The 27999-nt window shown below is 41.7% G+C and overlaps 1 protein-coding gene across 2 annotated transcripts; it reads left to right on the plus strand.

Moving 5' to 3' along the window:
* The first annotated feature begins 330 nt into the window (after positions 1 to 330).
* On the plus strand, positions 331 to 27940 carry PCCB (propionyl-CoA carboxylase subunit beta). Of its 2 annotated transcripts, none has more exons than XM_069791858.1 (15): positions 331 to 528; positions 2267 to 2386; positions 4724 to 4792; positions 6687 to 6743; positions 10685 to 10798; positions 12351 to 12461; positions 12799 to 12907; positions 13840 to 13960; positions 17887 to 17968; positions 20145 to 20268; positions 21636 to 21743; positions 24867 to 24967; positions 26139 to 26237; positions 26462 to 26555; positions 27639 to 27940. In XM_069791858.1, the coding sequence occupies exons 1-15, from the start codon at positions 370 to 372 to the stop codon at positions 27758 to 27760; spliced, it is 1590 nt and encodes a 529-aa protein (XP_069647959.1). In that variant the 5' UTR covers positions 331 to 369; the 3' UTR covers positions 27761 to 27940. The 2 variants fall into 2 exon arrangements, with proteins under 2 accessions (XP_069647959.1, XP_069647960.1); XM_069791859.1 differs by lacking the exon at positions 331 to 528 and adding an exon at positions 593 to 709.
* The last annotated feature ends 59 nt before the right edge of the window (positions 27941 to 27999 follow it).

The following is a 27999-nucleotide window of genomic DNA, read 5'->3' on the forward strand; positions in this document are numbered from 1 at the left end:
CGATGCGTTTTCACGTCGGTGTGTCAGAGCGCTTCCCAGCGCAAAGACAAGGGCAATTAACAGTGGGGGCGGAGAAAATCTGCGGCTGCCTGTCGACCAGCTGCCCGTTTGTGCGCGGGGCCTGAGGACGGGGCAGGTGCCGAGGTAACGCCAAGACGGCACCGCCCAGCCGGCTGCTCCCCCTTCCCGTGCCTCCCGGCGGGGCGGCGCGGGAAAGGGTGTTCGGCCGGCACGCGGGCCAGCCCCTGCCGCGCTCTCCCCGCGGCCGAGCGGCGGCGGGCAAGCCAGGCCGGAGCTGGGCGCCGCCTCGCGCCGGGGCCGCGCGCAGGCGCCGCCGCCCCCGGCCGGCCGGGCTGGCTGGTTCGCGACATGGCGGCGCTGCGCGTGCTGCGGCGGGCGGCGGGGGCGCCGCTGTGCCGGGCCGCCTCAGCGGGCCGCCCGCCCTCCGTGCCCGAGCGCATCGAGGAGAAGCGCCGCGCCGCGCTGCTCGGCGGCGGCCAGGGCCGCATCGACGCCCAGCACAAGCGGGTGAGCCGCGGGCGGGGGCGAGACGAGCGCCTTCCCCCGCCGCCCCCACGGCGCGGCCCCGCCGCCGCCGGGTTCCGTAATGGGGCGCTTCCGCTTCGCGACAGGCACGGCGGGGAGGGGTAGTCACAGTCGCAGCGGGCGCCGGCCCGGGACCCGCCGTCTGCGGGGTAGGCAGGGAGAGGTAGGGGGGCTGGAAACCCGGGGCGCCTGGGCACAGGCCGGGGCGGCCCTTTTGCCGGGGAGCTTTAACGAAGCGGCGTTAAAGGCTGCGTTACCTGTTACTTCGGGCAGAAGAAAAGAGTAATTCATTTACTTCAGCTCTGTCGCCAAGGTTGGCTGTGGTGCGCATGCGTGAGGGGTAGCACAGGCCAAACTTGCAACTTCTGCCTGTCGCGGGATGGTTAAGTTCTGCCTCGCGTAACACTTCGCTGGGCTTGGAGACATACCATCCCGCGCAGCTTCGTCTTTTATGCTGCTGTTGCAAATCTAAGCTGATCTTCTATGAGATGAGAGCAAAGAGAAGAGTGGAAGTAAGGCGGAGGAAAAGGCTGATGGGAAGGGTGGCAACAGCTAGGTTTTTAGTCTCGTCTCTGTTTTTCAGAATTTAGGCAATGCTGAGGAGGGTGGCAGCATAGTTTTCCTGTTTCTGTTTATTGTTTCTTGCTGGGGTGCAAGGACCCAGTGGTGCCATGATGGGTTGTAGGCATCAAGGAGATAGTAGTAGCCGTTCACATGAAGACTACGTGAACGATCCATTCACCCATCAGCAGTTTCCCTCCCGCAGTTACGCAACATCTGAAAAGACTTACAGTCTCACTGAGTTACATCTAGGACACTGACATACCAACACGCAAGCATTTCTGCATGTCTGGGGGTCTCAAACATCTTACAGTTTTATATAAATTAAATCTATGGCTTACATTAGTCTTTCCTGCATTTGTTGATTTTCGTGAACTTTTTGACCTACTGGTCAGAAGTTTTGTAGAGAAGCCGAGCTGTGTTTTAACGTCATGTTGAGGTGGGGTCATGCCATCCCCTGGAGAAGGCAGCCCAGTTGCCCTGACCTTTGCAGGCAGATGCTTACCTGGGTTGGAAATAACAAATTTTTTTTGGAAGGTTAAGATAAAAAGAACTTTACAATCATTTATTACTGCATAGCATCATTAGTACTGAGCAAGGAACACGTGTATCTGGTCAATTGATTACGTTCTTGGCCATTACTCTACTTTTGCCCATACCAGTGTCCAGCAGAAAAAAGAACAAAAGGATTTCGTCAGAAAATCCCTGCAGGCTGTCATATTTCCTTTTTCCTCGCATCGAGCATGGCGAATTGAGCTTTGAACTGTTGGTAAGGACTGGTTTAGCTGTGGAAGGGTTCCATGTTTAAGAATAGAACAAAGGCCTTAATAGCGGCATTCAAATGTGTAGGCAAAAATAGCTGTGATGCTATTATAGCTTGTTGAAAAGACTCTCAGATTTTCCTTTGTCTTGTGGTAGTGCTGCTCCAATAGTCAGTCGTCTTCGCAAAGCTTTCTTTTCTGGCTTGCATTATGTTTGTTTCTAAGGAAGATGATCACTATATAGGTTGTTTGCAGCTTTGGGGGCATGCAGTTGCTTAATGGTCCAAATGTAGCAGATCAAGAGAGGCTATGTTTGTTTAAGCTACATCTGCTGGTGGTCAGTAAACAGAGCCAGAACTACCTAATGGCTATATTAATTGTTGCTTGCTCCATTTCAGGGAAAGCTGACAGCAAGAGAACGAATTCTTCTGCTGTTGGACCCTGACAGTTTTGATGAATATGACATGTTTGTGGAACACAGATGTTCTGACTTTGGGATGGACTCTAGTAAGAATAAGGTAGTTTTGTTTCTTTGTCCTCTGCTGTTTAACCAGCCAGCTGGTTGAAAATAGGGACTTCTGTTCACATGTAATTTCTTTTATTTGTTTTGTTTTCTTTTTTTTTTTGTGTGTTTTGCAAATTTCCTTTTATTAGTCCCAGTTTCCATTTAACAGTTTACATGATTTACTTTTCCATTGTCTAAACTAGATACCTTTTTTTTTTATAAGGTCACCTGTTTGCTTCAAATATCTCCCCAGATATTATCTTAGATTTATATTTTAAATAACAGAGGAGACTGCAGAGCTTTGTAGTTACAACTTTGTCAATCAAGTCAGATATGAAGAACGAATATGGGTAGGTACTTCTGCCTCCCTACAGGTAATGTTATACGATGAAATAACTCTGATCCATAATTATGCCTGCCAAGCTATAGTAATAAAATCCTGTAGGCCTTAAAATCAGATATGTTCGGAAATTCAAGCATTCATACTGGTCCATTAGCAAGTTGCAGTCTTCTTGCTTATGCAGTTTTCAGATATACAGCTGTGTATCCTAAACCAACATGGTACATGAGGTTCATCACGTAGAGGGGCAATCTATGGCTCCCCAAAGTCCCTCACCATAACATTGATGCCTGATAAATTACTACACAGGAAAAGTATTTGGTTGCAATTTAATACAGAAAGGACCAATAAACATGCTGGGATGTGTAGGTGGCTAGTGCAGATGTGCCTGTTCAGTGTTAATCTTCTGTAGCAAAAGTCCCTGTTTCCTGTGGAGTATTCTGGTTTGGGGTGTGGCGAGAAGCTGCTCCATATCTGCCACTGCTGAATGCTGCGTACAATGACTACAACTTCTGTTTATGTGGTTATTAAACCAGTTCATCGGTCTTCATTCCTTAAAGTTGCGGGGCTGCTTCCTATGGATGAGGGAGATCAGCAGTCTTCCACCATGAGCAGCTGGGGCATTGGGAACCAGCAAAGGTGTAGGATTAGTTTTTGTTTCAGTAGCCAGGAGGCTGATGGGACTTCGTGCTGGGAAGGATGTCATGCTAAACCTTCTCCCCTCAACGAGTGTACGAGCAAACATCTTTGCTTCCTTAAGGAATTTTTTACTCTGTTCCCTAGCAAACTGAAATAACTGCTATGCTGCCTCTCGTCATACTCCTCAACGCTGCATCCCGCAGTGCTGATAGCAAATTACTGTTCCTGAAGACAGGAGGAGTAGCAAAGTCCTGATAGTGACAGGAGGGTTAATTTTTTTCCTTGTCCTTCAGAATTCACCTTTCTGTGAGCTGCAGATAGTGTTTACAGAGCACAGTTTCACAACAGATGACCTAACTGTGGCCAATGAGCTGGAATATTAGTTTAGCATTGAATTTCTCTGAGTTCCTGGAACTTTCTGAAGGTAGGGTGAGATTTGTACTCACATCCAGGCCACTCTACAGGCTGCTTGGGCTTTTAGGAGTCATCTACACAAGTCAGTGTCTGGAACTACAGGTGTGTTTCCTGCTGTTCTGTGTGCCAGGAACCAAGAGTTGGGAGAAGTGCTGTCTGTGCAGCCTGAGAAAAGTCCCCACACTGGTATGACCTTCCTGAGAACAGGTCACCTTAAGCATAAATGGCCCTGAGAGCGGGCCCTACACAACATACTCTTTTTTTTTTTTTCTCCCTTTCTTTTTTTTCTTTCTTCTACCAAACAGCAAAAAGCATTTAAATGCCTGGAATTCCTTTATGACAGCCCAGTGAAGTTCCTTTTCTACTGTTGTCTTGAAAGACTTCTGAATATTTCCTTTACTAAAAAGTGAGACAACATTGATAAGCAGATTTTAAGATTCACAGGCTCCATTTTCTCTTCCAGCTCTTTCTTTTTCCCTTATTTACAGAGTGAAAAATAGGACAGGTCACGCTGAAGTATTTGGGGTGACTAGAGTTATATTTTTTGACCTTTCCAGGGTTGTTTTTTTCCCTGTATCAACACTTCAAGAAAGGTTTGTGTGCTGTGTCCATTTTTTCAAAAACATCAGCTGGTCTTAAAAGATCTCCTCCTGTCTCGAAGGATATGATTTGCCTTAACTCCAGATGTGCTGAAATTTGAGGGGAAACTGTAGAATTCACTGATCTTTACACTAATGCGCAACTAATATGTGGTATTACTCTAGTTTTCCTTTCCAGGGATGTGGGAAATCTTTGTAGAGCTCCCACTGCAAACATGATAGACCAGTCCTTTCAGAGAATCAGTCTTATGGTTCAACTTGGTACTCAGTGTAAGTTTGTGGGGTTTTTAGTGGATGTCATTGCTACTTTTGATTTTTTAAAGATTTTTATTTTTAATGAATTTGTTTTCTAATCCAGTATCCTGGAGACAGTGTAGTGACGGGCCGTGGACGGATTAATGGGAGACTGGCTTATGTTTTCAGTCAGGTATGGTTTTGCTTGTTGTTTTTTTAAATAGCATGAACTTATCCTTTGAAATAAATTCACAATAGTTCAGTGTGACCACGTAGCAACGTACCTCTTTACCTTTCTACCAATATGCATAAGATAGACATAAGATTCTGTGGGAGGAAGCAGGGCACCTTCAGACAAGAAGCAGCAAAAAAGCATTTTTAAAAACTTTGTTGGGTGATAAATGCAGTTGTGACAAGGGTGAGATGAAGAGAGTGATGAATGCAGAGCCAGCGGTAATGTTTTGAAAAAACAAACTGTTATTACTTCAGTGTAATATCATTGGATATTGATATGCTGAGAGACTGGAGGAGTCCACCCCAAAACACGTTTTTGCTAACCAAGAGGTGAATTAATGGAGAAGTCACTGAGCGCTGTGTGCTTAAAGCAATTGCAGGCTTTGACTGTCCCTGCAGTTGGATGTGCGTGGGTGAGCTCCTGCAGGCCTGTGAAGACCTGCGAGTGTCAGTGGAGGGCTTTGTGAGTTCTGAGAACCATCTTCTGGGTTTCAGGCTGCAGAATGGGGGCTGTTTGCTGGAGATGTCCACTGGAATTGCAGTGAGTGGAATTCATGACAGAGGGCACTTGAGCAACCTTGAATTGTTTCTGAAGTTTGAACTCTCTGATTAGTTGAAGGAATTGTGATAGACAGCATATAAATAGATAGATAAAATATACTTTTTATGTTAAAATAAAAATATTTTAGAGGAAGCACCATAGGTAGAGATTTATCTTGGTTAGCCTTAACACTGTGGAAGAAAGGTTTTCTTTCAGATCGTTGGTAACTGCTTCTCTGTTCTGGGCCACAAAGTAGCCTTTGTTCAGTTTGCTATGATGGCCAAAATGATTGTTGCTCTGTGACCTTGGAGCAAGTCGTACACCCTGCCTTTTTTGTCTTGGATATGTAGTTCTTCCAAGGAAGGACACTGATATGTGGGCCTGAACATAAGACAGGAACCGAACACAGACCTTAATTTGAGAAGAACACAAGTAGAGGGCAGTTTTTGTATTAAAAGAATTTAAATGTGACCCTTCATTACACACCTCTCAGTTTTTTGTATTTATACTTAAAGATCTTTTTCCCCCTCCAAACTGAGCTGCCACCGGAGATGTTCTTTCTTTTTTGGTTCAACTGCTAGTCATGGTTATGCTGTTCTCTGTCCACACAGTTTTTAGGGCTTCTTTGAGAGTAAGACTTGGTGGGAATGCATGAGAGAAACTCACCAGAAGTTGGCTCTGGGCTCTATTGGTGCCAGTAGGTGTCAATATCCCCTTTTTCTTCTGGATCAGTCCCAGGGCCTCTGTTGCTTGTTAAAGAACTTGCTGCTCAGGTCTAGGGGTAGCACCAGTAGTCAGTTTTGGCTGACAGTCCCCACTGTCAGCACCCATAAAAGAATGTTCAGCTCTTGGAGCATAACTCATGAATATAGAACAATGGCATATTTTCAGTTCTTTATTTCTGCCTGTTTGCAGGCATATCTTACTGCTGCCCCTTGCAGTGGGACCCTCCTCACAGTTGAAACTTCTCCAGACTACTTCAGTATTGATGATGTCGATGGAAGAGGAACATACATTTATAGAAAGAGAGAATGTTTCTGTGAAGGAGAAAAAAAAAAGCAAATGAGACATAGTAATTTTGTGATTTTTAACATGGAATCCACTGGCAAATGTGTCAAAAGGATCTTTTTCGTTGTAAAGGAGGCTTGGATTGAACAGGATTGATCTGTAGGCTGCACTGAGGGAGCCAGGTTGGTTTGGAGCAGCATACCAAATACAGAGCATTGTAGGATTATACTATTTACTTGCAAAATTTTACAACACTTTACTGAAATTATTCTTTCCCTAATCTGAAAATTTGTTTTCCCTCCAGGATTTTACTGTATTTGGAGGCAGTTTATCTGGAGCTCATGCCCAGAAGATCTGCAAGGTAATATTTCACAGGAGAAAATAAACCAAAAAATTGTCAGTGTCCTTTTTTCCATCTGTTGTGTTAATGACTCTGGAGAAAACGATTTGTGACTGACTTTAGTTGACTCTGGCGTACGTCATGGCAACCTGAAAATGCCTGACTCCTCGTGTCAGTTAAGATGTGAAAGCACAGGTGAGCAGAGAGGTACCCTTTGGAAGCTTTTCAAATATAAGAGAGCTTTTCCAAGTAATATACACTTTGTTTAGATTAAGTTGCCTTTTCTGCTGTGCTACAAGAGACAAGAGAGACTTGCAAAGTACAAAGATAAATTAACTAGCCATTGTCTACTGGAGAAATGTGAAATGACTTGGGAGAAACTTCTATAAACAGTGCTATGTAGAAGTGTGTGATATTTATAAAAAGCAAATGTAGCAAGTAAACAATCTGAAGATAAACAGTTTTACAACTTGGAGGTCACCTTGATACTCAGAGCTTCTGTTATCAGGCACTTGTGGCTATTTATTCTCATTTGTCTGCTTGTCTCACTGGAAAAGCTGGTGTTTGAATCCCAGGGCTGGGAAGGGCAAGAACTTTGTCATGCATGAGTGTTCAGTGGTATGGGCTGGTGAAAACTTCCTGAATTTTCTTGCTAAGGAATCAGAAACAAGGTTTTTGGCATGCAAGGCCTTTTCTCCTGATGGAAATAACTACTTTTTTGGCATAGGCTTCTCAGTAGTATGGAGGTAGAAAACTAGAAAACATGAAGACTTTGGGCTGGGTAACAACTACTTGACTTTACCAAGTCGTGATATTGGGAAAGACTTAATATTACCCTTTCACATTGGAGCTTTGCAGTGTCTCTTTGTGTTGGGGAGGGATGTAATGGTACTGGAATATTGGGATGTTTTCTACTTTTTTTTGATCTCTTATTTCTAAAGAAGCAGGGAGAGTGCTGGTAGCAGAACTAGAAAAAAATGTGAGTCCTTCCTAGTTGGTACTGTTCTTGGTTGGCATCAATGTCAGTGTGTCCTGATTACAGCTGGGATAGAGTTAATTGTCTTCTTAATAGCTGGTACAGTGCTATGTTTTGAGTTCAGTATGAGAAGAATGTTGATAACACTGATGTTTTCAGTTGTTGCTAAATAATGTTTAGTCTGAAGTCAAGGATTTTTCAGCTTCTGGTGCCCAGCCAGGGAGAAAGCTGGAGGGGCACAAGAAGCTGGGAGGGGACACGGCCAGGGCAGCTGACGCAAACTAGCCAAAGGGGTATTCCATACCATGGGACATCACATCTAGTATATAAACTGAGGGGAAGGGGGAGCTGGGGGGGGATCTCCGCTTGGGGATTAACTGGGCGTCGATTGGTGGGTGGTGAGCAATTGCACAGTGCATCATTTGTATATTCCAATCCTTTTATTATTACTGCTGTCATTTTATTAGTGTTATCATTGTCATTAGTTTTTTCTTTTCTGTTCTATTAAACTGTTCTTATCTCAACCCACAAGTTTTACTTCTTTTTCCGATTTTCTCCCCATCCCACTGGGTGGTGGGGGGAGTGAGTGAGCGGCTGCATGGTGCTTAGTTGCTGGCTGGGGTTAAACCATGACACAGTGGTAGGCTCTGGATGCATCAATTGCTTTGGGGCTCAGAGTCTTTGAGGCTGCAGCCTGGGCAGTGGAGAGCTCAAAAAAGACTGTCTGTGTAGTGTATCTGTTTCACTTCTCTTAGTTCTTCTTGTTGGGCTGAATTCTGGGAAGCAGAAATCTGTTCTGAGAGAGAGACCATCTTGGCTCCTGCAAACCTTATTGGTGGCTTAAGGGATGTAAAATGTCATGGAACATGGAAGTGAACTTGTTCTCCCTTAGCTGGACTTCCCTGGAGATCTGCCCATTTGGTGGTAATCCTTTCCTGTTTGGGATTTTTTCCAGGAGTTGCAGAGAGGTAGCAGTATTTGGCATCTTGCAGCAAAGCTCCAAGCTAGGTAGGTCTGGGCTACAGATTGCCTGTTGCTTTTGCAGAAGAGCCTTGTGGTCTTTCAGACCACATTAAATACCTGTAATCATTCCCCTGAAGCAGCAGAGATTCAGTGTGGCTCTTTTGAGAGTAACATGTGCCCACTTGTGGTGGGGAACACTTTAAAGCCATTGTGTGGAACTGTGATGTCATGTTTCAAGACAATCGTTGAGTCCATGAGATGAAGAAAAATGTTTTTGAGACTGAATCCTGAAATGTTCCCTATGAATACTGGTATGGCAAAAAAATGTCTGGTCTCAAATATATGGACATGTTTTCAGTAGTCTGAATGGTGTTCTAGGAAGAACTTCAGTGTCTGGAAAAGCCTTGAAATAAATAATTATTTCATATATAAAGCCCTGGAAAATAGCAAAATGTGTCAGTGAAATTGTTTCACTAACCTGTCCTGATAGGTTAACAGGCCTCCTGGAAAGAAGCAATAAATGTCAACTCAACTAAACTCATTTTTAATAAGGCATTTGATAATGGCTGGTGTAGCATTCACATAAGCAAACAAGACCACTTGTGGCTCACAGAGCCTGTTTGCAGTCCACACAGATGCTTTTAAAATGTGGGATTGTATTTAAATTTTAAAGTCATTCTGTATGTCTGCCGCAGTGATATTTCAACTTTTAAATGGACGTCCAGGCACAAAGCATGAAGAACCCCTGTTTTACTTTGAATGACTGCACGTAGGAACAAAACCACTTTAGAACTGTACAGAGAGAGTTGTCACCGATTCATGTTCAGGCTGGAATTTTGTACTGCTGGGATACTATTGATTTGAATGGGACTGAGTATGCTTACTGTGTTTCTAGGCAATATAAAATTCAAGGTTGATGCTGTAAGCACTCTGAAAGACAAGACTGAAGTTTTAAAAATCTTAGTAAATGAAAGATTGTCTGAAATAATATGCAGTTCTGTAACAATAGTTGAAAGAGCGAATACCAGGCAGAGAAAAGTAACTTTGAAATTCAAAATGGGGATTGACTGACAATGTGTAGCTTTACGGAAAATTATTTAGGAGCTAAAGCAGATCTTAATGTTAAAGCAGATCTTAACGTAATATGCCAATGCTGTAGTGTTATGAAAATGGCAAATATTTTACTGGGACCTAATAAGCAGGAATATTTTATGTAAGGAATGTAAGTAATTCAATCCTCCCACTTAAGCCTATGCTGGGGTACTGTGTATGATCTTGAGGCAAGTACCAAAAATGATCAGAAGGCTAGAAAATGGGACGTAGAAAGAACAGTGTGACTCAATTGATGGTGTTGGGTCTAGAAACATGAAGGGAAATATGAAGAGTGAAGGGAGATGTGAGGTACTTGAATGTTTATGAAGGTAGAGGCAAAGAAGTAGTTAATTGCTCTCCCTGTCTACTATATCAAGAAAGAAGCAATGTTTCTAAATTTCCGGAGGGAAGATTTAGTTTAGTCTTCTCGAAGAACTTCTAAGAAGGATAATCAAGCATTAGAATATACTGCTTAGGGAGATTACACAATTGCCACTGCAATAAACTTTTAAGATCAGGTTAGACATATGAAGGAGTGTTTTAAGGTGCAGTTTAGACCTCTTATGAACAGAGAGAGATTGGACCTCTCTGGTCCAAACTCCTGTGATAGTGTCACTTAGCACAGGGTTTGGATAATGCAGTGTGAGTATGGAGTGCATGGCTAGTAAGGCAGGTAAATATTAAAGGTCATGAGAGGGATTAAATGTGTATCTTTTAGCCCCTAGTCTGAATAAGTCAAAACATGATACCCCAGTAAGCAGTTAGTGACTGTGATAGTTAATACAAATAAAGGAGAAGCTGAGTGGTATGTAGGGAGTTTGAATTCTGGCACGTACGGATTTTTTTCTAGGGGATGTACGTTTTGGGGGTTGGTTGCTTTGGGGTTTTAGCTTAGCTAGGTCAATAGTGAGGACTCTCTATTCATCACCAGGTCATGGATCAAGCTGCCATGGTTGGAGCACCTGTGATTGGGCTGAATGACTCTGGAGGAGCCCGTATCCAGGAGGGAGTGGAGTCCTTGGCTGGCTATGCAGATATATTTTTGGTAAGTAGGCTGCTGGATGACCAGGAAGCTTGGCATCCACAAAGATGGACAAAATCTTTCTTTACTCAAGTTGGTGTTTGTAAGTAAACTTTTAGGTTATCCATCATCCTATTTCAGGCAGTGTCACCTGCTTGATAAAGCAGTGTATATGAGGGCTTGTGAGACCTGGACTGTCCTTTTGGTTTTCTTCTTGGCTTTGGGCACATTACTGTACCTCTTAGTTTCATTTACCCATCTGTTAAACAAGAGTAATGCTGAGCCTTGTAAAACACTGTGATCCAATGCAAAGCTCTGTAGGCGTTGCACTATATGGTGAGCTTTGTCATATGAATGAATTTACTTAAAACAGTTCTTTTAGGGTTACTTTCTGATTCACACTAATGTATAGATTGCCTGTGTTGGGATGTAATTTCCCTTGTGTTTATCCACCACCAGCTGTCCTGGTGCCTCCTCTGAAATACAGACATGTTAAGAATTTCACACAGCAGATTTGTTTTCAATAGGGCTGATAAAAGGTGAAAGATTTCCACTGCAGAAAGGGGGACTTAAAGTAAATCAACCACTATGCACTTGAAGAAAGTGAGAAACTCGGATAAGAAGCACCAAGTGCCTGTTCTGTCAAGATGGTAGGTCAGTGGGGAAAAAAAAAGGTGAGGAAAAAGGAAAAGAAGGTGCAAATCAGAGGTTTCTGTTCAAAGAACAGTATGCAGGACAAGGGAACCTGTTAACCTTACTGTTTGGGGACATGCAGTACTGATTGGACTGGTGAGAATTTTGCATTTCTACAATATTTTTGTGGCTAATGCAAAAAATTTTCCTCTGGACACGCTACTGATTTTTTTTTTTTTTCATTTTTACTGAAATGACATTATGTTATATGCCTGCCAGAACACACAGTTTTAAAGTAAGTGCACAAAACATAAACACGATTGTGCTTTCAGTAGGAATGCGAGCAGGTGGGATGACAAGTTAGATGCTAACAGTATTTTGGATTAGTGCAATCTGGGATGATGCAGTCGAACAGTTACAGAAGTCAACTGTAATCCAGTTGAGCAATGAGCAATGTAAACATTTTTTTGGACAACATACCATTCATATTGGTGGACAGCAGTAATTCACCATTGTGTAAAACTCAATTCAGTGCAGAAGTCTGATTTTAAAAGAATCTCTGCCACAGCTGGTTAGTAAAGCTTGCTTCTACCGCTGAGCGATAGCGTACCTATATGTCCAAATTTCAGGTATATACACTTCTTACTACTCTAGGCTCTGAAGTTTTTGCCCCTGCAGCATCTGTTGAGGTCGCACATTCCATCTTCCTTTGCAATTATTGCATGGTATATGAAATCAAATGTATGGGAACAGAAAGAAGCAAAACAGTAGCAAAGACATTATTTTGGTTCTATTTGCATCAAGACATTCTGTCCAGGTATTTGTCTCCCAGTAAATAAAGCAAGCTGTCCTCTCCTGTTTGTGATTGTGAATTCTTACAGAATCTGTGCATAGACTTAAAGATGCACATTTTTGGTAAAACTAGATGTCTGTTCTATTGCAGAGAAATGTTCTGTGTTCTGGGGTAGTTCCACAGATCTCCCTCATTATGGGCCCTTGTGCTGGTGGAGCTGTGTATTCGCCTGCTTTAACTGATTTCACGTTCATGGTGAAGGTAAGGGTGGAGTATATCCTGACCTGCTGCTGCTAACATTGCTTACATACAAGCTGACCCCATGTGAAGGTTTTGTTTTTTTGAGATGGTCTCCTGCTTTGGATTAAGCTTCTTTTTCATGAAAAGTCAAGAAAAACTTTCCTAAATAACATGTGGGTAACTGCATTTTCAGTGGATTTTTAATGTAATGCATTAAAGATTTTTAAGAAATTTGTCCCTATGTTCTGCTGTTTTCTTATTTTGGGGAAAGACTCTACAGACTGTGGCTTTTCCTCAAGTGCTTTTGCAGCTTGAGTCTAGCATGTACTGTGTGGTTTTGCTTTTTTCCCTCCCCCAGGATACATCCTATCTATTCATTACTGGCCCGGATGTAGTTAAGTCTGTTACCAATGAAGATGTCACCCAAGAGCAGCTTGGGGGTGCGAAGACGCACACTTCTGTATCTGGTGAGAGCTGGGTAGTTTATGTAACATACTAATTGTTCTTTAAAGTAAATGACTTAGTTCTAGCTGAACAGCTGATTGTCTAATACAGATTTTTTGTACTCGTGAGTGTCACTTGAGTCTAAGTAGTAAAACTCTACTTAAGCATAGGACCTTACTCTTTATAGGGCTCTCTTGCTGGTCCTTTTTAGTAATGGAAAACAAAATAGGAAAATGGGACTGTGGGAGAGTTCTGGGATTTGGAAGAGAAAGTGGCAAATCCACAAAAGATTCTAGAAGTGGGAGGATTGTCAGAGGGCAGAGCTTAGCAAAGCAGGCTTGGTATGGTGTGGGATTTTCTGTTTGTTGTCCAGAAATTTGCATGGGTTGAAAGATTCTTAACAATCCCTTCTTTGCTTACTAACATGATTGATTGAACCTCTTAACTATAAACCAACTGGCAATGTGAGATGAAGTGCTTTTTTCTTTTCCCTTCTGGGAAAACTTGGTGATTCATGAATCTTCTTGAGGCTCAAAATGACTGTGGGATCTCAAATTCTATCTGAACTGAACTGGTGATGAACCAAAACCACACACACAGACACTGCTCAGATCCAGCATTTATAAAAGAACTTGCAGTCCAAAGCTTGAGAGCAGCACAGTAACCTGGATTGAATGCCAGAAGGCTGGGATCCAGCTAGGTCTGTGACAGCTGATAAACCAGTTTACAGTATTTTAAATATGAGATCAACAATCCTGTTAAGGAGGAAGTGTGATATGGCCACACATTTTCTAGATATTTTCAGCTAGTCAAATTTGGTGGCTTAAAACTCCCGATTGTTACTAGCTCGGGTTTAAAAATTCTTGCTGTTACTTCTTTGTATCTTTATTGGTACATACTTGCAAATGAAACCTTGCAAAATAATTTCAATAACTGCTTAACTGTTTCTTTCCAGGAGTCGCGCACAGAGCCTTTGAGAACGATATAGATGCTCTACTTAATCTCCGAGAGTTCTTTAATTATTTACCTCTTAGCAACCATGATCCAGCTCCAGTCCGTGAATGCCATGATCCCAGGTAAGAGGAGACTGGCTGAGATCCGTGGTCTCTGTCCACCAAATTTCATGGCTTCTCTGGCTCAAGGGGTGTAAAGAAATGAGTGTTTTGTGCCTGGGATCTTGGCTGATAATTCTGCTGTGTGGTGTGTGAGTATGGGAAGTGTTTCAACATGTGTGTTTACATACATGTTTATCAGTGCTCACTGATAGATTTAATTTTTTTTAATTTTCTGAAAGCAATATTATGCAGGCTGTGTACAGAATATGGGGAAGAGTAATCTCTGTACAGGTGGGCTGTCACAGTGCCTTAAAACAAGTGAGCGAGGCAGAAGATAGCACAGTGAACAAAAGTGGGGAGAACTTGCCCTCCTTTGTCAGTTCATGTGTCTGTTGGGTAAGTTCTGTTGGTTAAGGTTAGAGGTGGGGAAGCAACAAGGAGCCAAAGTAGGCTGAAAGTTTTATGTATTAGGTACTTGTCTGTCAGGCTCAGTGTGTAGTTGGCAACGTAACAAAGGAAGGACTTGAGCCCTTTCAAGAGGGGAAAAACAGCAACCATCTGGACTTTTATCAGAGAATTCTTCCAAGAGATAGAGGGACAGCCAGAGAGCCAGCACAGGACTGTTTGAGTAGACAGCCTTGCTAGTGGTGTTAGAGATGGAGAATGTCAATGGAGTAAAAGCATTTTGACCTGAGATCCAGCTGCACCCCCAGTTCAGCCCTTTCTGCAGGGAACCCCTAAGAGGTTGTCGCCCTCTCCTGTACAGGAGCTGCTCCTGAATTTGTTCCTTTCAGTTCTACAGAAGTGTGTGATGTATGTCTTGCGGTTCTTACACACATGAAGATTTTAACTTGTGAGTTGGGAAGCTTATCTTCTCTTCATGCTTCACTGTTCTTTGTAATGTCTTTGAAACAATTTGTTTGGGGAGGGTTTTTTTGGATCGATTTTACAAATCACTGCTCTGGTACCTGAAATACATTTTTCACTGTTGGCAAAATAAATTTGCCAGTTGCTTTTAGAGAATGGTCAGACAGGTCCATTAGAAAATATTAGGACCAGTAACTAAGATGTTGATCTTTAAGAGTTTATTGAAGTGGAAGACTGTTCTGGGTTGATAGTGACAAACCAAAGCAAATCTCTTCTGTTATTTGGTGAATTTTGGGGGGGATTATCTCTGAGGTTATCATGTTCTTTCTAAGCATTCAACGGGTTATTTACCCTCTGTAGACTTGAACGTGGTATCTTAATTTCATTAGAGAAACAACAGTCCATTATTTTTAATCAAGGTATCTTATAATAGACAGTTTATTTTCTTGTGAGAAGCTGTCAGTTACGTTGTAGCTACAAATGTGTAAGAGAGTAGTTCTTTATTTTCTTAAGGGAGACATCTTTTATGTGGCACCAGATGTATTATTAGAGGATCACAGTGTAATAAATGCTCAATAATTTGTACTAAAAACTTCAATTTAATAGCCTTTATACATGTGAAGACAGATCTATTTTTTTAAATTTTCCTGTTTTTATAGCAGCATCTCCAATATTTCTCCCATTTGTGGTCTTAATGCTTACATTGGTAATATTTCACCTGGACATAGTGATATCCTTTTACTTTGAATTGATGTGTTTGATTCTTACCGTTGCTCCAGTTGAAGCCCATTCCTCCAGAGTAATTTCTTTCTTATTGCATCATTTTCACACCACAAAAAATTGCTATGAATAATGCAAATTAAATGTAACATACTTTGGTCTTCATTGTTAAGTCCAGAAGCTGGTGGGTTTCTTTTGTTTTGTTTTGTTTTGTTTTTTTCTCTCAGTAGGTAGGTTCTTTGTGGTGTTGAAAAATGTCAGTCCTGGTTGCTGAAACTTCTGTCAGTTGGAGTTTTTGACATCAGTAGCCTGGGTTCTAAAGAGTTAGAAGGTTTCTTATAGTACCAAGTTGACTAATGGTGAATATGTCCTCTACCTTTTGAAGGGTGCCTACTTCATTGCATTTGGTATATTCTATGGTGCGATTTTACCTTTTTGTGTCTTTGACTATAAACAAATTTAGTTTCTTCTAAAGCCTGAAGTATGCATATAAATTTCTGGAAATTATTGGTAAACAAGTACAGTTTCCCTTTTGTATCGAATGAAAACCAATATCAATCTGGGTGACAGTGTCTCCAGCTGTCGCAGGCTTCAGATGACTGCTTTGATGATGAGCAGCAGTTCCTGATAAGTGGGATCTGTAAGAAAGACACTTCTCAACCTCATAAGTCCAGTGACTTTGCTAGCAAGCTCCAGATATCCGTTATCTGTGATGATTTGAAGGAGATTTTGAAACTTGTGATATCCTGGGTAATGTCTTCATTTTGATGGTGGTTATTCATTTTAATGTCATTACAATTTCCCTCAGTACTCTACAGCACTGTGAATTTATGGGAACAATAATTTCATTTTTCCACTTTCCTTATCCTTTGGGATACCACAGGTAACAGACAGAACTTGGAGCACATTCATATCTACTCTATGGATAAGAAAAAGTTTTACAGTCTTCTGTAGCCTGGGGTTTATTATGTTAAAATTGGTTGCTTTCATCACATTAAGGTTTCATTATATCATTTTATGGAAATATGTGCATGCAATACTCTTAATCATGTGGAAAAAATACTTGGAAGTGTTGCTGTCAGTTTTATTCTATTAATAGGTGTATCTCCTACCCTCTCAGCAAGGAGATGTGCCTCTCTCTAGTCATGTGTATGTGAGGGAGCACAGAGACAGCCCTGGGGCTTGCATTATTAGTTTTTGCCCAATTTTGACAAACTGCAGATCACTTCAGTTTTAAATTGGATTTCTAGAGCATTGTGTTGTCTTGTTTTAAATGCAGTAAATCACAGCATTGTTAAAATAGTAATTCAACAAGAACTCCACAGAAGCACCATTTATAACAAAAATAGATCAGTATTTTTATGGAATAGCACAAATATAATACTCTCTGAAGTCTTCTCAGTGGTGACTCATAAAAATTGACACCCCCCATGGGGACTGTGAATGAATCCAAAGACCCAGTGAATGCTAACACTTGCAGGTCCCTAGTGAAGCTAATATGATCAAAGATAGAGGTAAATGATAGCATCAGCTGCTAATGGGGAGGCAGCATTTTTGTTAAATGTAAAGCTCCGCATGAAGTGCATCACTGTGAGTTAAGCAGAGTAACAGTAAAGATTGTTTAAACAAAGCCGTTAAACTGAAGCAGCTAAGAGTGGATGTGCATTCCTCACCCATGAATCTCTGCTTGTTTGGTGGCAGGGGAAATAAGTATGGAAAAGTTTCCTATGGTTAAGTGTATTTAAAATTGCAAGCGCACAACACGGGCAGGGAAAGGATCAGAGCTGTAAATGTGCAGTGGATCCAGGTATGTGACAGGAAACTTTGCTCTGCCATTGGGAGAAACCATTTTGCCCATCCAGCTGTGAGGACCTGCCTAAGCAGGCTCTTCTGCTTCTGCCACTTAACACTTGTTCTACCAAATCTTTTTCACCATGGCTGAATTGTGCGCCCCAGGGCAGTGTCCCAGGTGCCTCTAGTACCCCCTGCAGCCCGCCGTTTGTAGCGGCTGCCTGCCTGCTTCTCAAGTTCCCTGCCGATACTCTGCCTGTGTCGTGTTGGGCTCTTCTAGTTAAAGAGGAGAAGTAGTATTTCCAGGAGATGGTTCCGTAAGTAGAGATCCCTGTAGAAGAGATGTCTCCTTCAGGAAGAGGTTCGCCAGGCTTTTGTCCTCCTGGCCTATGAGGGCTGAGTGGCCTGAGGCACAGCTGGCGGAGACAAAGAAGCCCGTTTCTTTTCCCCATACTTGGGAAGCAGTTCCCATCAAGTCTCTGAGAGGTGGAATTGTTTACCTGCATTTTTGGCCTTGATGTTCGTCTGATCTGTAAACATTGCTGCTCATGCTTACTTATTTTCTGCAGTGACCGTTTGGTTCCTGAGCTGGACATGCTTGTCCCAATTGAATCTACTAAAGCCTACGATATGCTGGATATCATACACTCTGTAAGTCTGCTAATGTGAGCATTGTTGAGATTAATACGGATATGTTATATTCTGTGTGTAAATAACTGAAAGAAACCAATAGAATGGCACTGAAGATACTTTTTTTTTTTTTTTTTTTTTAGTCTTCAGAAGTCACTCTTTTTACCTGTGTAGTAGCTGTGAATAAAGGGACAACAACAACTGCAGAAAAAAAGATTTTAGCACATCAAAGGAATCCTAGGATTTGTTTTCAGGATACATCATCCTGTATGCTGTATGCATAACTGTACAGATGAAAGATACTGTAAAACAGTTTTCTCTCTGGGGTCGAAATCCCCTCCCCCCTTGCCTTGAGTTCTATCACTTGCCCCCCTCCCTGCACCTTGCTACTACTGTCTTGAATTCTGTCACTTTTTTATAAAAGGTAATAAACTATATAGATGCATTCAAAGATTTACCCATCTCTATTTAGTCTAAGAGACAGTTACGTACACGGACAGTACAATAATATTTTTTTTAATTACAAGTCAAGCACTCGGAAGCTTGGAAACTCCAATGTTAAAGTTTCATTAAGTGAGGCAGATCTCCTGGGAGGGTGGCAGGGAAGGAAACATCTTACTGTTTTTTAAAAAAACTGAAAGCTAATATTGGAATGTATAAATAATGGAGGTCTTATTAAAGCAGCATAGGCAGTGCTGGTAATTCTCTTGCCTAACTTTGAGTACTTCACTCTTCCAGTTTTAACAACTCAATGCATTACAAGTGCTCGGGCAGAGAACACGGTTGTAAAAGCAGTTTTATCACATGAAACTGCTACAGCCCCCTGTAGAGCACCCTGAGGGGCTGAATTTTGAATATTAAAATGTCCACTTGCTGCTTCTACCCCTCAGATGTTGAATGGCAGATGACCCAGGGTTCTGAGGTAGATGATGAAGCTAGGAATAACTCCGTTTCACAGGCAGCACATACAAATGGGGGGAGTTCAGCTGTGTTTGTAGGACCTTTACAAATGTCTCCTTTCACTATTTTATTTCACTGTCTCTCCCCGCACACTCATTCAACTAACACATTTCAGTTTGCAGCTGGCTGCATTTAGCCTCATTTTAGTGCAGAAACCAAGCTCAGGATGTTTTTAATCTCTGGATTCTTCCATTCTGAGTTTCAGTACTGCCTGTTCCAAGTTAAAAGGCGGCATTTAAAAAAAAAAATTCTTAAGTGAATTAGGGAAAGAAGCCTCAAACCCTCCCACAGACTTTGAGACGTATTAAGGAAAGAAATAAAACTACTTTAATAATACTTTGATTTTTCACAACTTTTCATTTGCCTCAGTCTCAGAAATGACTGGCAAACTGCAATCTGTATAGGCAAAGTTATCATAAACAGTTGAAAACAAGGAATTCTAGTAGAAAACACTAGGCAGCCATGTATAGGTGTCGCTACTGCTCCACGTATAATTATGATCTCTTTTGAACATGTGAATTTTGGTACTGCTTTATACACCAGTGGATGTCACTTTGCAGAGCACAGGCTGGAACGTCAACCCCAGAGACAAGCGCAGTTACCAAGGGTTCGTGGTTCTGGATAGCTGAGTTTGATGTAGTGCCTGTATTCATCTACTGCAGATCAGAGCGTTCCTCCGTTCTCTGCTGTACGTGCTGTCAGTGACTTTGGGGGAGGTGGATGCAGCAGAGCGTGCTGGATTGGCCTCTGTTAATAAAGTGCTCTGAACTTGCAAAGAAATAAAAGTATCTATTAAACGTGTCATGGAGAGTTTCTGAGCTCCATGAAGGACTGTTTGCTTTTTATTGCTGGAAATTGTTCCTTAAAAGTGTAGTCTGCCAATAATTAAGTTGCGAGAAAGAAGTTCTGAACACCTGATCTGAAGTTTTAATTTGTTATAAGCTAGCAAAAAAGGCTCACGACAGAGGAAATGTCATAAAGATGTTTTCTGATGGAAGGCTTAAGTGGCAGTTTTGATAATGAGTGTAGCACTAGTTAATTCCTGGAATGAAGGCTGCAAAGACGACTAAAAGGTTTCTTTCTTCCTTTTTTTTTTTTTTTTTTTTAATGCTGCAAATTCTGAAATGTTTTAGAAGTTCTGATACTAACGTAACTGATTTTGTGTTTGCCTGTGTATATAAATACGCATATATATGTCTGTCCTCATAAGGGCTCTGCCTAACTCTCACCCTCGCAGATTGCTGATGAAAGGGAATTCTTCGAGATCATGCCTTCCTATGCCAGAAACATTGTTGTTGGATTTGCCAGGATGAATGGACGAACTGTTGGGATAGTGGGCAACCAACCCAAAGTAGCATCAGGTTTGTACCAGTCCAGTGTGAAACTTTTTAACAGTGTTTGTGCCTCCTCTCTGTTTTGTCTTTTTTTTTTTTCTTCATGCTTTGTAAGGCTGACTGGCTATGGGATTAACTGTTGATGTTTTGTATGACCCTTCCACTCACTCATACTCACTATGTTTTTTTTTCTACCACATTCTTTGTCTTGAATCTTACTGTAATGCAGCTGTGACATTGTAAAACTAACTGAAAACCAGTTAATTTCTTTAGTGGATCGACAAGGTGATCTTGCTCACAGGTAAGTATACTGCTGTATCCAGCACAAGAGGAGTGGTAGGAGCATACAAACAGGGTGGGCAGAAGACCACCACTTACTTGGCAGCAGCCTGCAATTAAGTGGATTAAGCATAATATGGAAGCTGCATACTTACTTCCCCAGCATTAAAATGCCTAAAACTCTTCTGTAGGTGAGGTAACTTTTTTTTTTTTTTGGTCAACTTGCAGAACAATGCAAAGCTTTCACATATACAAGTGTGGGTCTCTTGACCTCAAATAATTTAGATACGAAGGTACAACATGTATCTATAGTTAAGATCACCCTTTTTAACTGTTAAGGGATTTTGCTTTCTCTCTTTAACCAGGTAATTTCTGAAGTGACTTTCACCAATCAGAACTTTCAGTGTTGCTCCTTGTTTTTAATTTTTGTGCCTTTTTGTTTGGGAAGATGCAATGACCCAGTATGATGTTTTATTCTTTTGTAATCTTTACAAGATATGACTATCAAGACAGGCAGCAGGTTTTAATATTACTTTAGTCTTCATTTGATATTCTCAATTTTAACAAAGATTTTTACTGTTTCACATAGATGCTTTCACACCAAATGTGTTCCAGTTTAATAGAATAGCACATAATATAATTCTAAATGGCATTGAAACAGAGCAGAAAGACTTTGCAGTGTGTTTACCAAAAATGTTCATCTTTCTCAAAATATTAGTGAACCATTTAATATTGGTTTTTGGTTTTTTTTTTTAAATGGAGAACTCTGTAGCCTTTCAATACAACTGATCTGAAAAATATCAATGAAGAGAAAATTACAGAAAAATATTTTAAATTATAAGAATATAAACTGCTAGTTTTTAGGATAGAAAGTCTCTACACACAGGGGTCAGAAAAATGAAATGAGTGTCTGTTGCATGTAGGTTGTACTCTAATCTTAGTTCTAAACCAGCAAAACTTCATGGCAGATTATCTCCACATTATCTGCAGATAAGCTTTTTTGTTTTAAGATGACAATACAGCTAAAATAAAAGTGTGATTTTGAGGTTGCCGTGAATTACGGCCATTAGTAGATCATTGGAATTGTTAATACCTTACTGTTTTCTTAATTTTAGGGTGCTTAGACATAAATTCCTCTGTGAAAGGAGCCCGCTTTGTTCGGTTCTGTGATGCTTTCAACATACCACTGATTACTTTTGTGGATGTTCCTGGATTTTTGCCAGGTATGCCTTGCCATTATATTTCAGATCGCTGCAGGGTGGTGGTGTTAAAAACCCACTTAAAAAAACTCTGTGAGAAGACCTTTACTGTAGTAGCCTTCAATAAGCCAGGTTTTGAAATCCCACTTTTTGGGACTCTGTATTCTAAGTACAGTAATCATCTCAAAAGGATACTGAAATATGCAAGAAATTGCAGGAAAATGAAGTCAGTACCTAACTATGCCACTAATGTTGCTGTTGATGTCTTGTGAGATCACAAAGCTTTGCTGGACTTCCCTGAGGAGAGGGCCAGTTCATGCAGTAAGTCAGTGCTGAGATTTTTAGCAGTCTGATAGAGACGCTGGGATGACCAGTTTGCCAGGGCCACATGTGTGCGTGTATCTCTGTCCTACTGTCTGGGATCCCAGCACAAGTGCAAAGCTGTGACTGTGGCCTGTCCAAGAAAAAAACCTGTGTTCTCTGGAGATGCTGCCCTTCCCATAAATGACATGGAAGTTACACTGTTTGCTTTATTATAATAAGACTCTGTATCCCTTTAAATGCTCAGCTGTTCTGTTCAGATGCTGTTTTATTTATATGCCTATATGCTTGTTTGTGTGGTACCAGAAGGCCCTGCAAAGACTCCAACAGGCTGTTTCCAAGCCCTCTGGACGGGATCACAGGAGAGCGAAAGTGTTAGCACTGCCGATTCCCCTGTGGGCAGGGAGGCCACTGGGCAGGCAGCACTAGGAGTGGCAGCTGAGGGCACCATGAAGATGCATTCCAACAAATCTGCTCCGCACTGGAGTTACTGAACTCATACAGGCCCAGGTTGCTATCCAGGCTTTGCTGCAGCAAGAGAAACTGTCTGCCTCATCTGCCAGCTTCATCTGCTGTACTTAATGCCCAAATGTGTAAAAGGATGAAGCTATAGGGGGAAAAAAAAATATGTCGTTCATTGCCAGTGATGTAGTTAACACACAAACCCCCTCCCTGTACCTTTGAAAGCTTAGGTTCTTTCATGCTCCAAGGCATTTTTTCAGATAAAAATGCCCATGATTTAGAAGCTTCGGGTGAATCAGTAAGGAAAGGTCTGAGATTAGACAGCATAGACTCTATGAGCCGTTAATGTTAAAATGACCTATTAGAAAACAGGTTGTGAGAGGAATATGAATGTTATACTGATAAACATGCTCAGTTTTTCATACAATTGAACATAAAGTTAAAACTGTTGTATAAACCAAGGTTTACAAAGCCTCTGCAGCTATCAAAGCATCAAAATGTCACTAGTCAACATCCCAGTTCTTATTTTAATACAATGTATTTGGTGTGTTTTAACAAGGCAATATAGAGGGCATCAACAGAACCTCCCTCTTCTCTCTTGCCCTCTCTCCTTTCTCTCCTGCTGTAGACAGACCCTCCTTATCTGACGTGGACCAAGCAGCAGCTTAGATCACTTCAGGGGCCACTACAGGAATCTAGATTTGGACAGTTGCTGAGAATTCAAGAACAAAGCTATTTCCATATAGCCAATGAAAAGTAGTGACTTAATATTATGTATCAGAATGTTGGTTTGAAAGTAGATAACTGGAGGGTAAGTAGAAGTAGAGGAAGCTGGAGAGGAGATCTGAGGCTTAATAGTGATCCTAAACTGTTGTATTTTAAGGAGTTTGGCAACGTTAGTACATTAGCATTAGAAATTTCAGATTAAGTAGTAAATTCTGAGGGTGTTGATCACCTCATTTCCCTGTTCAGTAGAGAAGAAGAGTCTGTCACACTGGCCTACAGGTGTATGAAACATTTCACAGTGTTAGTGACCCAAACACTTTAAATAGCCCCCAATGTAATAGGTGTGCACAGAGATGACATTTAAGGCATTCATATCCAGTAGCTGGATAAAAACACACATTTAAAACAAGTCTGGGACTGAATCTATGGCTAGAAAAGAGTTTATGTTAATTGGCCATGAGTGACAGTGTAAATAGTTCAAGTAACAGTCGAACTGAGCTTGCTACTGTGTTCTAAGTGTGAATTAGAAACAGAGGCTGTGACTAGATCAGAGGGTCTGTGGGTGCTCCCCAGCTGCTGGGTTTAGGCCGAGCATCCCAACTGTGGTCAGACTGCTTCTTGGGATAAGAAGATGTGGCTGTTTGACTGCTGCTGCTGGGAAGGTTCTGCAGGCTTGACAAGTCCCACTGGCTGGAGGGCAGTGCAAGAACCAAAGGTGAAATTGCTGCTGAGAACAGACATTTGTAAGTGTAGGCATAAATTACTAGGCACTCAAATTACACATGAGGGGAAGCATTAAAGTCAAGCCACCAAACAGACTACCAAATAAGTTATTAAAAAAAAACCTCACAAAAGAGCTTTTACTTAACCTCTTAGAGTACTTTTAATCGATTTTTCTTTCTTTTTTTTTTTTTTTTAATCTAAGATATTATCTCACATGCTGAAAGCAAAAGTCAGTAGGTGGATAAACTGCTAGAAAGCAATTGTGGAGTTATATCCAGTGGTCTGAAATTCAGAAATCCTATAAATAAAGTCTGTGGGAATCCTGTTTCCCAGTCAAGTCAGCTGGGCTTGTGTTTGGGACAGAGCTGTGTTGAACATCCTGTAACATGGATGACTTGCATTCGTATCTGCTGCATATGACCATTCTCCAGAAGCACCTGCTGTGAGAATCCTTATAGAGGAATTCATCCTCTGTCTTTTAAGGTCCATCACCTTGGGCTTGCTTGGAGGAAGACTAGGATAGGTCTTTGGTACGGTAGCCAAGCTGCCTTTCAGTACAGTCTAGAAAAAAAAGGGAGTTTGGAAGAGCAGGGTTCTGGGGAAGTGAATTGAGGTTGTGTTCTTTCACTGCTAGTCACATTTGGAGTCTTGAAAATGATGTAACTCTATTTTGTTCCTAGGAAGATACCATCTGGTGAGTGTTACTGTTCTGTGACCTTATATACAAATATACGCTGCTTTTGGTGAGAGATTTTTCGTAGAGTTGCTCAGCATCTTAAGGAGAACGTGGCCTAGCTATTAACAATTCTAGTTGTTGTTAGGTTTGCTGTGGGTAATGGATGACGACAATTGCCAAACTGCATATGGGGTTTCTGTGAATTCCCTGGAGTGAAAACAATTATTTGTCATTTGTAGGTACAGCTCAGGAGTATGGTGGAATCATACGTCATGGTGCAAAACTACTGTTTGCCTTTGCAGAGGCAACTGTGCCTAAAATTACTATCATCACCAGAAAGGTAAGTTGGCACAATTACATGGTGTTCTTTCAGAGTTCCTGTTTTCACTCGTAGCAATTTTAGTTATCCATCTTCCCATTTCTGCTTTCTATCGTTTTCACATCTCCATTTGTCCCATCTGGTAACACCTCTTTGTGTTGGGTTACAAGAGGCCATTTCTTTTATTCTCAGACTATTACCTCAGTTCCTTCATTCCTTTTGTCTCTGCACTCCTCTGAAATCGCATGTTCCTGCTCTCTGCTTTCTCCCCAGAATGCCTTCAGTCAAGTGTTTGTCCTGTCTCACTGAGGACATGCTACCTGCCTGCTAATCCTTGTGATCTTTCCCTATTCTTGCCACTTCAGTCTCCTTTTCCAATACTGGTGGCTGATTTTGTCTGTCTTCTGCTGTGTCTGCAGATTTAATGCTCGTGTGGTTTCTCTTCTTCCATATACTTCCGCTATCGTCTACTTAATTTTCTTCCCTTCTCTTTTTTTATAAGGTATCTGACCATCATGCTGCCATAAGCTCTGGGGACCTTTGGAGTCCTAAAAGGCTTAGCTTTTTTTTCCTTGCTGATCTGCTCCTCCTGCTTGTTTTTCTGATAGGCTTTTGACTTAACACAGCAAAAAGAAAAAAAGAACTTTCCCTCTTTCTGTCCCTTTTCAGAAGAATCAGAGAAGGCATATTACCATCCTTTAATTCCCAAGCTTGCAGCCTTGCTGTAATTTTCAGTAATGCCTTGAAACGGACTGTGCTGCGGTTTGCTCTGCAGTATCTGTTCATCACTGCTCTCTGGACCACTTCCAGTACCAGAGTGGAGCACTGCAGAGTCCGAGCGCTGCGTTCCCTGGCCAGGAGATTCCAGAAGCACGCTGACTGGTTGGTTTGTGTGCGTGTGTGGGGTGCAGGTTGAGGCCTGCTGTGCCAGATACACAATTCCTCTCTACCTGCCATCAAGAACGGTCTTGGTTACCACCAGCCCCCTTCCTTGCTTTTTTATGGTTCTAGCTGCAGAGGCTTGGTCTAGTCTTAGGAGATTGTTGTAGCAAAATGGAGATGCTTGTGCTCTTTAAGGTAAAATTTAGCCTTGCTTGCCTGTCTTTGGAATAGTAAAAGCTGCAAGAGGAAGGTAGGCTATTGCTGCTGCGAGGTCACTTCACACTAATTAATCCCTTGGTTTTTGTTCCAGGCCTATGGGGGTGCCTATGATGTGATGAGCTCAAAGCATTTAAGAGGAGATGCAAATTATGCCTGGCCTACTGCAGAGGTGGCAGTGATGGGTGCAAAGGTAAATCCAGGCTGACGCTCATGCTGGTGCGCAGCAGCCATCAGTGCCTTTATAGTGCCACAGAGGTGGCCTAGCAAGATGAGGACAAGTGGTATTTTCTCTGAAGCAGCTTACCTGAATGCACATTTGTATACTGTGGGAGCGGGAAGGAGCTGGTAAAGCAGACCGCCGTCCTCTGTATGGACTGAATTACTGTCACCAACCTGCAGACTTGATCTTTCTAGGGTGCTGTCCAGATCATTTTCAGAGGTAAAGAGGCAGACGCAGAGGCAGAATATGTGGATAAGTTTGCAAACCCCTTTCCTGCCGCCATGAGAGGTACGGTTATCTCGCACATTGTGTCCTCCGAGTTTGCCATTGCACATAGATAAATTTGTAGCTGCTAATGAGTAAGTTATTTAGGCAAGACGTTTGTATGTGAATCAGAAAGGTGATGCTTAACCATAGCTTGTGCCTGTGATGGAAAAACACATGTAGACAAAAAACATCTTCAGAAGGAAAGAGGCTGGTGAGATGTGGGGACTGCACTGAAAAGCATCTTTTAAATTTTGTAGATACTAGAAAACATCTCAAAACTCAACCTTTTTCTTAAAAGTACAGGTGCTTTGATGATCTGTTACACAGTCCTAGATGCAAACCAGTGGCCTTAAGAAAGGGTCAGTCTAGTTCAGTTCAGTGACGTTCCCCAGGACTCCTCAGGGTGAATTTTTCCACTGTTTCTACTTCTAAATTTTACTTCCAGCTTTAAAGCATTAACTGTGCTCTAGAAGGCAGCTCTGTAGGCTCTGGAGTCAGCTCCCTCTGTTTCCAGTTTCTGTCCTCCAAACTCTGTTGATTAGTTTTGTACTTCATTTAAATCCCGTTAATAGTGCCACAGAGCTGGGAAGACTTAGCCAAGCTGTTTTCCCACCACCACAAACAATATATACAGTGTTGCTCCCTCTGGTTTTGCAGTAGGCTATCTAATACTGCTGTTTGAGCCAGAAAAACCAGATTCCTGCATGTACAAAGTCAAGGGATGTCTCTTCTAACCAACATTTCTGAACCTTTAAATTAGACTAACAGTAGCAGATGGAAGGAAAGGGTATGTCTAAAACTTTGCAGTAACAGGTGCAGTACTCAGTGAGTAAAGCCCCCTCAACATCTTTTGGCTTGCTAACTTTTGCAAAAATTAAAAAACCAAATGTTTCTAATTTAAAAACTATTGACACAGGAATATTTCCTTTTCAGGCTATTTTAAATTATTTCTTAAGTTAATTGGTAACTGGTGAACTCTTTATTCCAAATATTGTTTTGATTTTTCTAATTTACATTATAACCTAGATATAGAGAAGGCTGAGAGGCAAACACTTCATGGTTGGTCAGGGGAAGGTTTGTGTTGTTTGTTTTTTTTTTTTACAGGGTTTGTTGATGATATCATCCAACCTTCGACCACCCGCGTGCGCATCTGCCATGACCTAGATGTGCTGGCTAGTAAAACACAGTCCAGTCCCTGGAAGAAACATGCTAATATCCCGCTGTGAGTGTAAGGAGGGGCTTGGCTGTGCTGGAAGACATGGCCTTATTCTGACCACAAATACTCTGTGTTTAAGTGGAGGTCTGCTTTGCAATGGAAGTATTTCTTTTCATTTTGATTTTGCTAACAACCATCAGTAAATCATAGTATCTCATTTAATCATCAATAAATATCTCATTTAATTTGGGGTCTTACCCGTTCATCTCTGTAAACCCTTTTTGGTGGTTTAATAATCAACACAACCTG

The sequence above is a fragment of the Haliaeetus albicilla genome, chromosome 9, assembly GCF_947461875.1.
Source record: "Haliaeetus albicilla chromosome 9, bHalAlb1.1, whole genome shotgun sequence".
Taxonomy (NCBI): Eukaryota; Metazoa; Chordata; class Aves; order Accipitriformes; family Accipitridae; genus Haliaeetus; species Haliaeetus albicilla.

Bases quoted from the DNA above. Each gene is read 5' to 3' on its own strand.
- PCCB (XM_069791858.1), top strand. From the start codon at position 370: ATGGCGGCGCTGCGCGTGCTGCGGCGGGCGGCGGGGGCGCCGCTGTGC. The intron at 12,908-13,839 runs GTGAGAGCTGGG...GTTTCTTTCCAG, and splicing joins GACGCACACTTCTGTATCTG to GAGTCGCGCACAGAGCCTTT. The intron at 13,961-17,886 runs GTAAGAGGAGAC...TATTTTCTGCAG, and splicing joins CGTGAATGCCATGATCCCAG to TGACCGTTTGGTTCCTGAGC.